Source organism: Sitophilus oryzae, unplaced genomic scaffold, assembly GCF_002938485.1.
Source record: "Sitophilus oryzae breed Bouriz unplaced genomic scaffold, Soryzae_2.0 scaffold_381_pilon_pilon, whole genome shotgun sequence".
In the NCBI taxonomy this organism is placed as follows: domain Eukaryota; kingdom Metazoa; phylum Arthropoda; class Insecta; order Coleoptera; family Curculionidae; genus Sitophilus; species Sitophilus oryzae.
Genome location: NW_022146953.1, coordinates 1,934,718 through 1,948,229, shown reverse-complemented (window position 1 = coordinate 1,948,229; position 13,512 = coordinate 1,934,718). Strand labels below are relative to the sequence as shown.

Genomic DNA, 13,512 nt, shown 5'->3' with positions numbered 1-13,512 from the left:
AATCTTTGACAAGTAATAAATAAAAGCTAAAATGCAAGAAAAATATATAATTTAGTTAATTTATGTGAATTTCATAAATGATCGGTTTACTACACGTATGTATATTATATAGTCACTTACTAGCGAAAAGGTGTTCCATTATTTCACTCAATTTTGCCGAGATCTACCGCACGCTACACAACCAACTATTTTAGAGTCTTTTCGATAAATCGCGATAGTGTCACTGTTAATTTAAGTTCTGCCACAATTTCCATCTAGATTTACTACCTTTATACAACTATCAGTAGTAGAATAAATAATAAATAACATAAAATAAGCTCCGTAAAGACTGACAAATCCACAAAATTTCAAATCAAATTCAAATGTGTCAAATGAATCGTCAAACAGAACTGTCAAAGATCCCCACCCTAGAGAGCTTTTATGGTGGCTTTTCCGCCCACCATGCATGAATACATGGATAGCATTATGCTCCTTCCTTAGTCTTCTTATTCAAAGATCGAAACAAAAAACAGCGCAAAGTTGGCTTGGTGCTTGCTTTACATCACTTGACGTTTAAAGTCATAGGCTACTGATTAAAATCAAGAAAATTATACGTTTTCAAACTAAATCTTAAATAACTTAAAAACTATTTATTTTAGGTATAGGAACATGTATAGTCAAAAAGTAACGAATTGAAAAGCCTTTTCACTAGTAAAATAAAAAAAGTATTTTTCCATTTAAAAAAAATGATTTATGATAATTCTTTAATCGCTCAATTCCATGACAGCTGCGGCCATTATTATATGACATTCGAACAATTTAATTTTTGAAACGGATAGCCACATGACTTCTCTTTATGACACAGTGGCTGTGGAAATCACTAAATTTGACGTTTAGGCTATAGACATATTTTTGACAGGCAGTTTTTTTTCGTCGAAAATTTTAAAATATTTTTTTTCGATAAAAAAATTAATTTAAATATTGTAGTAATTTTTTATATCGCTTTTCTTTGATAAATACACCCACTGTTTTGTCCCCGGGTCCAAACAATCCCCAAACTCCCCCGTTAACCGGCGGATAATTTTTCATTCGCCCTTATTCCCATCTCACCCCCGTAATTGATAAAAATTATTCTCTCTCCACGCTCAGCTGAGCCTCGGGCGCTCCGCTAAGTGTTTAATAATATTGTGTAAATTGCTTCGGGGCCCTCCGAGACTCAGGTGGAAGCCCTGTAGAAGGGTGAGGGTGCAAAATGGAGCTTTAAACCCCCTACTTTGCGAGTTAGAAGGGACGGGCCTGTAATCTATCATTCTTACTATATTTTTTTCGGATAACTTTGTAAAAATTCTGATTAGGAATTAATACTTTGTAATAATTAAACCTAAAACTATGATAGAATTGACTTATACAGGGTTGTTCACCACATACGACACGGAGTATTGTAGCTAAACGATTATATTTTTACAAATTGTAAGTTTTGGGTTCGATGAAGGACTATTAAAGGTACAATTTAAAAATAATTTTACAAGATACAGAGTGTCCCAAATAAGTAAAAAATATCAAAGTTGTATTTTTTTAAATGGAACACGCTGTATATTATTACATTTTTAGTTTCTACGATTAAAATAAAGGTAAATTTGATTAAGGTTTATTATACTTAAACCTTACCGTTTTTGAAATATTTTCAATTTTGTGAAATTGCAGTAAAAATTTTAAGACTTCATTTCTCCAAGGGTATCAAAGTTTTTAATACTAAATATTTACTGAAGTTTATTTATTGATCAGTTATTCTGTTACAATAATAAAAATAATACTACCTTATACAGAATGTCTAAAAATTTATTTTAAATAATTTCTAGCTTTAAACGCCAATAACTTCTTTCATTTAAATGGAACGCCCTGTATATTTTGGGAGAATCAGATGTACAATTTAATTGTCTATCAAATTGTGTTATACCATTTTTTACCTATCCCTTCAAGGTTTTGTAGAAAATGCATTTTCATATAATTTAGACCTCATTTATCAATATACCCATGGAATATTGACATTTTAGATTGTTTTTAAAGCAACAAATTTACAAAATGTACAGGCTAGTAATATTATCGATTTTAACAAAACGATAATATTACTAGCCCATTTGTATGCAAAAAGAAAACTATTTAAATCTTTATAAAAGTATATACCATTAATTAAATATAACACCATTATTTCCGCCCATACACTAATTAATTACATACTTAATTGTGTTCGTTAATAAATTATTCTAAATAAATGTGGATTTGAGTCAGAAATCAATATAATAATAAGTTATCAAAATGATCGTCTCTGTTGTTATAAATAAGCATTTATTAAAAAATTAAATATCATTTTTAAGGTGTTACTTTTTACCACACTGTCTAATACACATACAAAACTCAGTTTTTTAGTATTTGGGGCAATTATTATTAATCAACGCAAACAGTCAGTTCATGTAGTTTGAATACTTGAATCATATTAATTGGTTCTCTTTAACAAATATTTAAACAGTTTTTTTTTTATTTTTTAATGAAATAAACGAATTATATCGACAATATTAGTATCTGTACTCTTTAAAAATTTGGTACCTACATCTTTAAGAATAATCTAAAATGTCAATATTCCATGGGTATATTGATAAATAAGTTCTAAATTACAAGAAAATGTATTTTCTACGGAAACTTAAAGAGATAGGTAAAAAATGGTATAATACAATTTGATAGACAATTAAATTGTGCATTTGATTCTCATAAAATTTACAGGGTGTTCCATTTAAATCAAACAAGTTATTGCCGTTTAAAGCTAATAATTATTTACAATAAATTTTTAGACACTCTGTATAAGTTACTATTATTTTTATTAATGCAACACAATAACTGATCAATAAATAAACTTCAGTAAATATTTAGTATTAAAAACTTTGATACCCTTGGAGAAATGAAGCCTTAATATTTTTGCTGCAATTTCACAAAATTGAAAATATTTCGAAAACGGTATGGTTTAACTGTAATAAACTTTAATCAAATTTACCTTTATTTTAATGGTAGAAACTAAAAATGTAATAATATACAGGGTGTTCCATTTAAAAAAATACAATTTTGATATTTTTTACTTCTTTGGGACACTCTGTATCTTGTAAAATTATTTTAAATTGTACCTCTAATAGTCCTTCATCGAACACAAAATTTACAATTTGAAAAAATCTCATCGTTTAGCTACAATACTCCGTGTCGTATGTGGTGAACAACCCTGTATAGTGGTATTTTAGTTTAAAAACAATTTTATACAAAGTTTTCCAAGGGATATCTAGCTAGAAAAGGAACGGGACTAGAACCGTTCTGATCTAACACCAACTAAAAACGGAACTCAAGAACTTATATTAGTATAGAAATCCTGCTGCGGTCTTAAGACATTTGAAGAAGTTTCTCCGAACTTACGACGTTTTTAACAGGGCTTCAGTAGATTATAGAATTAAAATAACTTGAAAATAACGTGGTTATTTAACTTTGGATATTAAAAAAAGAGAGTAACGTAAAAACATTTGAATTAAAGAAAAAAAAAGTGTCATTACCACTCCAAGCACTTTTAGAAAGAATCACTTAAAGATATATCACGAGCTCTTAACATATTCCTTTGTTACATAGGCTGTGTGCGGCGCCTTTGACAAGACCAGAAGTTTCAGCATACAGGGTGTACCCAGTATAAGTAGTACTCAGTAGTTTATAATAAAGCGATAAATAAAAGTTGCGAAGTAAGAAATTATTTTGCGTTTTTCTGTTTCCATATGCTTTGTATATATGAGAAAACCTTCGTGTTTTACAACAAGGTTAAAATTAAAACCATATACTCAGGTCTACAGTCTCTTATAGCTGTGAAGAAATTAAACTTCTTTAACTTTCTTTTTCTGTATTAGTATAAAAAAAAGTTACAGACATTTATACCGCAAAAAACGTATACTTATTTTATATTTTGACACTCTCAAGGAAATCAAAATTTATAATGTCTTCATACCGTATGATCGAATAAAAACGGCGTCAGCGATGGCTATGAAATGAAGATTGCTGTCATTTTATATATAAAATTATAGGGGATTATATTATTATTATTATTATATTATTATCGCACCCCTCTCTTCCCTTAGTAATTCTTCCTCTGACTATCAGAGGCACCCTTGTATAATAAAATTGAAATGTATTATAAGTTGCCTATCTATTTAATATTATAAGTCTTTTATCTATGATAGAAAATGACACTCTTAATAGAATGACATATCCAGGGGCCGGAAAGTGAAATAGCAAAAGCGGTTCCACAGTCTTTATACCTTACTTATAAAAGAGACCACCCTGTATACAGATACACATATAAACTTTATTTAGCTTTTTTGGGACTTTGATGAAGTGGCTTTTTAACGCTTCCGAAAAAAAGGCAATCAAATTTACAGGCTCTTAGGGTATACTAATTGACACTGCCGTAGCACTGCCGAATGCTTCTAAAAATGCTTATAAGCTTCTCTTCCGATTAGGCTGACGCCCTAACACAAATACAGATGCAAACGGATAGATACACTTAATCGAGGGTTTTAAAAAACTTAGACCATTGACGCACTAGACACGATTGTGGGCAATATTATCTTGAAGCAATAATAAACGATTTGCTTTTTATGATATCAGTTCAAAACTTTGAGGATCATTTCCAAATCCTAATTTCGAAAAGTATGTTGATTACCGAACGTATGTCTAAAATAGAGTGTCTATGTATTGATGGTTTAGGGTTTATTCAGACGATTACGCAGGCTGAAACAGTAGTCAAAACATCGGTTTTCAGGGGGGTGGGGTGTATAATGGACAGAGAGTAGGGGATTTATCAAATAGAGGGTGTGAATTGGGAAATTATAGTACAAGGGCTGATGGATCTTCACATAGCCTACTATCAAAAAATAATATATACAGGGTGGTCCGAACTGTATTCCGGGAACTTCGGCAGCATATTCTGCAGATAAAAATAAGTAAAAAAGTTCGTATAAATGTATGTCCTAAAATGTTTAGTTTCGGAGATACAGTAATAAATAAATATTTCAATAATTGATTGGTGTAGAAATTACATTTTTATTTCAATTTTTTCCAAATAATTTCTGAAGTAACGTCAATATTTGGATGAAAATTGGTGTCTGGGAGTTTTTTGATATGAGGAATTTGATTTTGATGTTAATATGACATATATTTTAACTGGTTTGAGGAGTAATAACTCTTCCTCCGTACTAAAACCAATACCTGTCATCACTGATATAAATTAGACATATTTTGAGTAAATAGTTGACTGATGTTAGACTGAAATCATAAATTTCAAATATTTTTGTGCCAAAAGTTCAACAGAAACTGTTTTATCATCATTTTTTCGCCGAAAATATTGTTCAAAAAATTTGAGTAGATAGTTATTTGACTGAATTAATAAATTTGGAAAATTTTTCAGAAAATTTTCCAAATTTATTAATTCAGTCAAATAACTATCTACTCAATGTGTTTAGTTTTTGTCAATAATGACATGTATTGACTATTTCCATTCTAAATATCTTCAGAACGGTTTACCAAGAGACATTTTTTACGTAAAATGTCAGGGAAATGTATATTTTTTTACTATGTAGTTTTATACAGGTACGGACGAAAAGTTATTACTCTTCAAACAGTTAAAACACGTGTAGGTGGCGCCCCCTACAAATAGGAGTCATTTTAACATCAGAATCGAATTTCTCATGTCAAAAACCCCCAGAAACCAATTTTCATCCAAATATTTACGTTACTTCAGAAATTATTTGGAAAAAATCGAAATAAAAATGAAAATTCTACACCCTGTATCTCCGAAACTAAGCATTTTAGGACATACATTTATAAAAACTGTTTTATTTATTTTTATCAGCAGAATATGCTGCCAAAGTTTCCTGAATACAGTTCGTACCACCCTGTATATAAAATTTTAAAATACCTCAACATTTTAAGGTGCGCGTTTTTTGTACCGGTGAGTGTAGCTAATTAGTGTAATTTTACTAGATTGCTATACTAAATTTCCGAATGACGCTTTTGTGATAAAATACCAAGATTCTTTAAAGATTACATATGCACATGGACTAACCTAAAAGTGCTTCCACTATAGGGTGACGGCAAATTGATAGAGCTTTTTTATGGTTGTTTATTGTGCCTGAGGCGCATCCAAAGCAACGTCTACAACCACGATTTTGAGACGTTTGTTTTGTCATCCTGCTTAATTGGATTTTTATTTGTGGGGTTCCCACCGCAAGCCAATAGAGAGACCTTTTTTGAGATTTTCAAACCACTTAAGACGCGACTAAAATAGCACTAAATAAAATTTAGATATGTTTGGAGATCAACACGGACTGATTTTTGATAATGGCTTCGTGATTTATTGTAAGAAAGTGTCTTTTTATTAATCTGTAGTCACAGGAAGGTGACATGTTAAAAAGGAAGGTGACAACTTGTTAAATGATTTCTAAAGTCTCTTTTGAAAGAATATATTAGGTATTTACTTTAGATGGTCAAATGTCTACGCTTGTTTTCTTTAATGGAACACCCTGTATTATATATAGGACTATATTTTTATTAGATGGAGAGTTAAACAATGAACATTTTTACTACTGGGTAAAATACAAGAGAAAAATCACTGGGTGGCTTTGATAAAAATGACGTAGAAGAAAACCAACAAATTATTATTGAGTCTAAGCACTAAATTTTTCAATAAAATGTTAAATTTTCTTTATAAAACAACTTCAAAAAGTATAAAAAATACATTTATTTCAGTTACTTATAAAATTATTCAATAAATATAATAATTCTTTCAGCCTCGCCATACCACACATTCTAAACATTTCCTTATTTCATTTTCCCTTCGCTACCCTTTGTTTGCCCTTTACTAGAAGTAGCTTGCAGTCCATAGTTACTAGCCAGACTAATTTTACTGGCCCTACAAGCACATATCTCCAAATCACTATAAGCTCTAGGCGAATATTTTGATCCTGTAGCTTTCCTTAAGCTCATTACACACAAAGCCAGAGGAAACAAGAAGAAAAAGACTATATTTACGGCAAACTGAGTTGCTGGAGGGATATTTTGGACTTTTTTGCCTGTCTCTGGATGAACTGGCCACCCGTCCTCATCATAAATTACTTTCTCGTACTTTAACTCTGATTCGTAGTACCTACAAATAATAATTATTCAATCAAAAGTTAAAAAACTCTGGATTTTGAGACTTATTGATTTTTTTCGGTAGGTCCAGGATTTTATCCAAGCCCCACAAACCGATTGGCAGAAAACAACACCCGAAAGCTGCCTTCATCAGTCCCATGTACCACAGGGTGAGACAGAAAAACATTATGACGTAGAGGAATATCGAAACCGTATCATCGTAAGCTGAAAAGTCGATTATTTGGGATGGAATAGGCATACCACCTAGAAAAAATAATATTGTAAAATATTAAATTATTCTATGATACGGAGCTACCAGCAATGATTGAATTAGTTGGTATCTATTGTAATCGCAAAACATTTTCCGATCAACTCTTCATTTTACTTTATAGAGCAAATAATTGTAACAGATATTTTATTTAGATTAAAGCTGCAAAAATTAGTTTAAACCGAATTTTATTATCGCTATGTTGGTCACATTGCGTCGTTTTCGGCAAGGTTGTCGTTAATTATTTGACAATTATCCTAATGTCAGTCTTTATTTTGTATAATACAGTGTTGTTGTTGAATCTTTGTGAGTAATACTCGTTTTTTGCCTATTTCCATAGTCCTTTTTAAGAATTGCACTGTTAAGCACAAACAGTTCTTTTTAGATCTAAGTTTTCGAGTTTTTGTATTGCATTTGTTGAAATTGTATGTTGAAAATATGCCAAAGCATTTAAATAGTCGAAGCCAAGAGCTTGTAGCTTCCCTGATAATACATTACACCACTTTCAATTCAAATATATTAATCATTGCTGATTGCTCCGGACTTTCAGCAATACCCTGATATCCAGCGGCATGGTACTGCTCTATTCCCAGTTTACTACACTTGGCTCCATAGTCTGTATCATGACAAGTACACTGACAGTACCAGGCACATACACATCTATCTCTACGCTGAAATCTGACCCTCCTCAAAGCTATCAGCTGTTGTTTCAAGTTCAACACCTCCAAAGAACAGTAAAATTGTTTCAGAGGAAGCTCACAGTAGATTTCCAGGGTGAAGACATGCTGGTGTTGAGGTGGAATCAGCACAGACCTGGATATGATGCTTCCAAAGGTTGCTGGAAGGTCCAAGGGACATGCACTGAGTCCTACGTAGAATATACTAGATAATAGTCCACTATTGAGTACTTTGGCTGTGATCACTGTCTTTTTGGGGTTCATGGTTTCTGTATAAACTTCTAAAACAGTTATATTCTTCAAAATATAGTCATTTTCGAGATAATTCACTTACCTGTGATAATGGCAAGTGTATCAGATCTCAAAACTACGTTAGAATCATCACCAAAATCAATACTGATCACACTGGTATGACAGGAGCTGTAATACATGTAGAGTTTCTTATCTTGGTTGTCTTCTTGGCTTGTGTTGTTGGGATGTTTCAACACTACTGGGTTTTCAGGAAGACTGCCAAAGTTTTTCAGGAAATAGCTACCTTTTTTTCCTTCAGATTCCAGATCGTGGTCATGTTTCCACATGTCTTTCGGTTGATTTAAAAGACATGCATCTCTTTTTGCATCACATCTGTGCGGTTGCTGAGCGAATGCTTCATATCCAACACCTATAAGTTGTGCAAGAGTTATGCTAATTGCTGATTCCTTATACCGGGTGCGTCTCAAAAGTGGCTCACCCCTATAACTGTTTTATTTTTTCAGATAAAAAACCGAGATTTGGTATTTTAGTATATGACATAAATTAGGATTAATTGACGTATTCACTTGTTTTTGGTCACTTCCTGTTTTACCGGAAACGACTACAACATATTTCAATTTTTTGAAATGGAACAAGGGTGGCTCATTAGCATACTCGGAAAAAGCATTTTTTACGAATAATTTGGTACCACACACTTGGTATTTCGAGTCAAATTGTCGTTATCAATCGCATGTTACAATTTCAAATAAACCATCAGCGAAGATGTCAAAAGTTGACATGTGATATGTCCTTCTACTCAGAGTGTCATTTTCTACGGAATAAAGTAAAAAAATGCCGAGGGTGCCATTTAAAAATCTAAAGTTGTAGTCATTTCCGGTGAAACAGGAAGTGACAAAAAACAATTGAATACATCAGCCAATCATAATTTATGTCATATACTGCCATACCAAAACTCGTTTTTTTATCTAAAAAATAAAAAAGTCATAGAGCTGAGCCACTTTTAAGACACACCCGGTATATGGAAAAATAAAAAGCTTCATTAAAATCCAGAAATAAGATATGGTAGAAAATAGAAGATGGACCAATTTTAGACAGTCAAACTTCAACGTCTTATTGTGATTAAAATTGAAGTTCTTTGTACGAAATACAAAATTGACACCTGCTTTGTTGCAAGATCTTCCCGTCAAGTCGATATCGCTGTTTTGTACAACCAAGTACTCCGTGGGACCACCACGTACCTCTGGGTACTGACTCACGTCCAGAACTTTTGCATTTACCTCTGGTATTAACAGGTACTGGGTTTTGGGGTCCAGGGCATACTCATAGTCGACATCGTGGTTTTCCAGGTAGTATGCCAAAATATTTACTTAAAAATAAAAAAAAACAGGTGTTTAAAGGAAGCGTTAAAGTCGTACTTTGCAGATTTCTTGAAAAATTATTCTCGTAATATTAAAACAAACTAAAAAATACTTTGAATCTTACAGTCCGCACTGACATATCTTCTATTTGTCGTTCCGACAAAAATAGCTTGACCACCAGTGATGTCCTTCCAAAAAGCTTGGCACTTTTTACTAGATATCTTTTCGAAAATCTCAATTTTCGCGCCATACTCTATATCAGGGTTTTTGATTTTATTCACAGAGTACCACAAGTCAGAGAATTCCATGCAGTGAACGCTGTCTTGGTTGTTGTTATTCATTGACATGTGATTGGCATTAGAAAATTTATTATCGCAATCTTGACCGCCTCTTTTAATTCTACCTGAGAAATATCCATTAAAAATTGTTCATAAATCAATAGAATCGCTAAATATAATTTAGAAACTCCTTTAGAACAGTTTTATTTGAGTCTAAAGTAATTTTATATATTCTGGAGACGTTTTAACAGCAGTTCAGTACCTCTAGGACATTTTTATCAGTTAGGAGGAGATTCTAAGTCTGTTTTAGCACATCTAAACTTGTTTAAATGATTCTAGAGTGCTTTTAACCGTTATAAAACCGCTTCTAAAACATTTTAGCGATTCTAGGATAGTTAAAATTAATTTTTAAACTGATTAGGAACCACTAGATCTTAACCAATGAGTATTTATTTATTTTAAGCCATTTTAGTAATCTTAGAACAGCTAAAATCGCTCAGAAAACAATATATTTTAATCTGAGATAGATTTATAAAGTCTGGTGATGTTTTACAGGTTTTTAGTAGCTGTAGATCATCTCTGTTGCTTCTAGATCAAATTCTAACATATTTTTAGCGATTCTAAAAGGATATTAGCAGTTCTAAAGCTGGTTGAGGCATGTTAAGGCGCCTTAAAGCAGATTTTAAAGAATTTTAGCGGTCCAGAGAACGCTAAAATTAGTTTAAAATTTCTTTAGTATCCGCTAAAACCATGCTAAGGTGTCTAAACCTACTTACTTAAGTGTTATGACGATCTTAGCGGTTCTAAAAAAATTCTAACATGTGTTTTAGCGGGTCTAAAACGTTTTAACGATTTTACCGTAGTATTGAGTAGTATGAGGCGGATTCTAAAGCGTGTCAGTAATTTTAGAACCGCTAAAATTAATTTAGAAGCTATTTTGGTACAGTTAGAAGCGCAACGAGGATTCTAAAGAGATTAATCAATGAGCGTACGATTCTAGAAAGTTTCAACTTGTTCTAAAATGGCTTTTGCTTGTTCTAAAACAGATTCTAATACCTTCTGGCGGTTCTAAAACTCGTTCTAAAGCATTAGATGCAGGATTTCTGAGAAATTTATAACAACATTATGTTTTTTGAATCTTATTTTACCTCGTACAGATCTAACTGATTTCAAATTATTAAAATCGGTTTTTCCGAGGCTTCCCAGCTGTCCAAATTCCGGAATTTTGTTTTCATTGACATTTCCAATGTCAGAAGAACAATTCAAAATGTCGTTAGACATTTCTGCGGTAGTTATTTCGTTTTGAGCAAACATTTGATTAATATTGGAACTAAACTGGGAGTTTTCCAGAATATTCTGGTTGCTATCTAGCTTTTTCTCTTGGTTATCGTTGCAAGAACAACAAAAACCTGAACTGTATGGTACCTATGATTAAAAAAAAATTTATAGTGTTTTTTTTTCGTTAAAAATGCTTATAAAATTACTTCCTGGTTGTTATATTTGAATTTCGAGCACATCGAATTGGACGATTCACTATTGCAGCTTTTAAAAGTATCATCTTCTTGACCAACAACTTTTTCTAAAGGTCCAGAATTGACGACATTCTCGAAAACAAGGTCGTACGACTGTAGTACGGGTTTCTGGGTGATTTTTAGAACGTAAGGGTTTAGTAATTTCCTTTTGCCATCACTGACAGGGTCAAAAATACGGTCTAACACTATAAATTGACTTTTACAGTTAGTGAAGCCTTTGTTTTTGACTTTCAGCGTGATAGAGATCTTTTTCTGGCAGTTCTGTAAGGTACCATCATCAATATCTTCCTCGCATTTTGATTTGTGGCTGCCTCTGGAGTCTTTACATCTTGGACTGTCAAAACTACAGTCGAAGCCATTTTGGTTTTCGCATGATTTCTTCTTGGAGCACTTTGTTAACATGGCTTTGATTTCAAAAACTGTTTCTTGGGGTTGTTGTTGGTTGTTTGGGATTGAAGGTTTGCCGTTTTCTTCGTAAGGTTTTCTGTTGCTGTCCATTGTATATTCACATAAAGTCACAGAAAATAAAAATATATAGATATATAATAATTCTTTCATGAGAATTATTTGGAATTTTTAAAAAAGTTTGTCAAAATGACGTTGTTCAAGAAAAAAATAGGTTATACGAAAGTAAGTGACATAAATGGCATAGTATACAGAGTGTTATGTTTTATGTTCTTTAGATAAGGTAACTAAAATAGTTGTTATTTATGGTAGTAGTGTGTTATTAATTTAATCCAATTTACAGATCTTAGGGGGGCCCGGGCCCCATGGCCCCCCACCCCTGTATCCGCCACTGCTTGGTGCTTTTCATATTTGAAGGAATAGTATTCATGTCGTTTCAAAATTCGAAACGCTGCACGCTGTAGTGTGATCTATTCCTATTTCATCCTTGTGCTGATCTTTCCATCGTTCTCTTCCACGCACAATAAAACTTCCAAGTCGGTATCATTTCTTGCAACTTCTCTTTGTTCCTGCCTTGCTTCACATCTGCAGTTATTTATTAGGGTACCTTTGGTCTCAAATCTCTGGATATTCCTTGCGATTGTAGATTTTCCAGGTATCGGTATATATCGGATACAGAGCAGCAAACCTGTCCGACACCTTTTGATAACTATTTCCTTGATAATACCATTTAATCATCAATACTTTTTCTTCGGTAGTGTAATTCATGGCTAATATTTTTGATGTAGGTATGAGTTTTTAATAATAATAATAAAGCACTAAATAGGTAAATTTCTGAAATGACACCTTCATTTGACAGTTATCTTTTACCTTGACTGGTGCTCATAAGTAAATCCAGGGCCATAAGAAAGGAGAAATATTTAAAAAGAAATCGGCGATAACTCGTAAACGGGCTAATCAAAAATATCTAAAGTTATTCTTTTGAATGTGGGTTTTAGTGCTCTTCAATAAACCCAAATAGAATTATTCTCTAAAATAATTAGGGAAGCCAATAATTGACCCCATTAAAATTTACATGGGATTTCGTATGTCCGCTCGACGATGCAACACCCGGTATGTTCAAATAAATTGTCATTAAAAAAATATTTTTAATTTAAAATTTAAATCTTTATTAAATAATACTATTAATCTTACCACTAACGATCAGGACTCAGTACTATTATGCATTAAGTATCCTTATCTTAAAAAAAAACGATAAATATTTGCCGTAAGATATGGTTCAAAATGGGGTCAATTCACTCGGTTTTTGACATTAGATAGTTCAAATGTCACACAATAAACATAAGAACATCGTATCATTAAATATCATAAGTATTAAGAATGAGACTTAACCATAGAGTTTAAAAGATCTAGAAAAAAAATTGGTATTGATATAAGTCTAATATGCACAAAAATATAAACAGATAAAAAATAAGAGAATTTTGAATCTATTACCTTATAGTCTCTTAACATTAAGATGATTTAAGATGTTAAGCAACTTTTTTCCAAAGCCTA

At 32.2% G+C, this 13,512-nt stretch overlaps 1 protein-coding gene across 1 annotated transcript; it reads right to left on the bottom strand.

Annotated features, from left to right (window-relative positions):
* Positions 1 to 6,776: 6,776 nt before the first annotated feature.
* LOC115885423 (hapless 2-like) lies at positions 6,777 to 12,146 on the bottom strand. Its single transcript, XM_030904334.1, has 8 exons — positions 11,506 to 12,146; positions 11,170 to 11,446; positions 9,868 to 10,146; positions 9,545 to 9,751; positions 8,468 to 8,794; positions 8,013 to 8,414; positions 7,254 to 7,452; positions 6,777 to 7,201 (listed from the first exon to the last, which is right to left on the bottom strand). Exons 1-8 carry the CDS (start codon positions 12,109 to 12,111, stop codon positions 6,877 to 6,879), a joined length of 2,622 nt encoding a protein of 873 aa, XP_030760194.1. The 5' UTR covers positions 12,112 to 12,146; the 3' UTR covers positions 6,777 to 6,876.
* Positions 12,147 to 13,512: the final 1,366 nt, after the last annotated feature.

What these genes read in the sequence shown, in the direction of transcription:
- LOC115885423 (XM_030904334.1), bottom strand. Translation starts at nt 12,111, where the DNA reads ATGAAAGAATTATTATATATCTATATATTTTTATTTTCTGTGACTTTA. An exon ending in TCAAATATAACAACCAGGAA is followed by an intron (nt 11,447 to 11,505) that starts GTAATTTTATAA and finishes TTTTAATCATAG; the next exon opens with GTACCATACAGTTCAGGTTT. An exon ending in CCATGCCGCTGGATATCAGG is followed by an intron (nt 7,453 to 8,012) that starts GTATTGCTGAAA and finishes TATTTTTTCTAG; the next exon opens with GTGGTATGCCTATTCCATCC.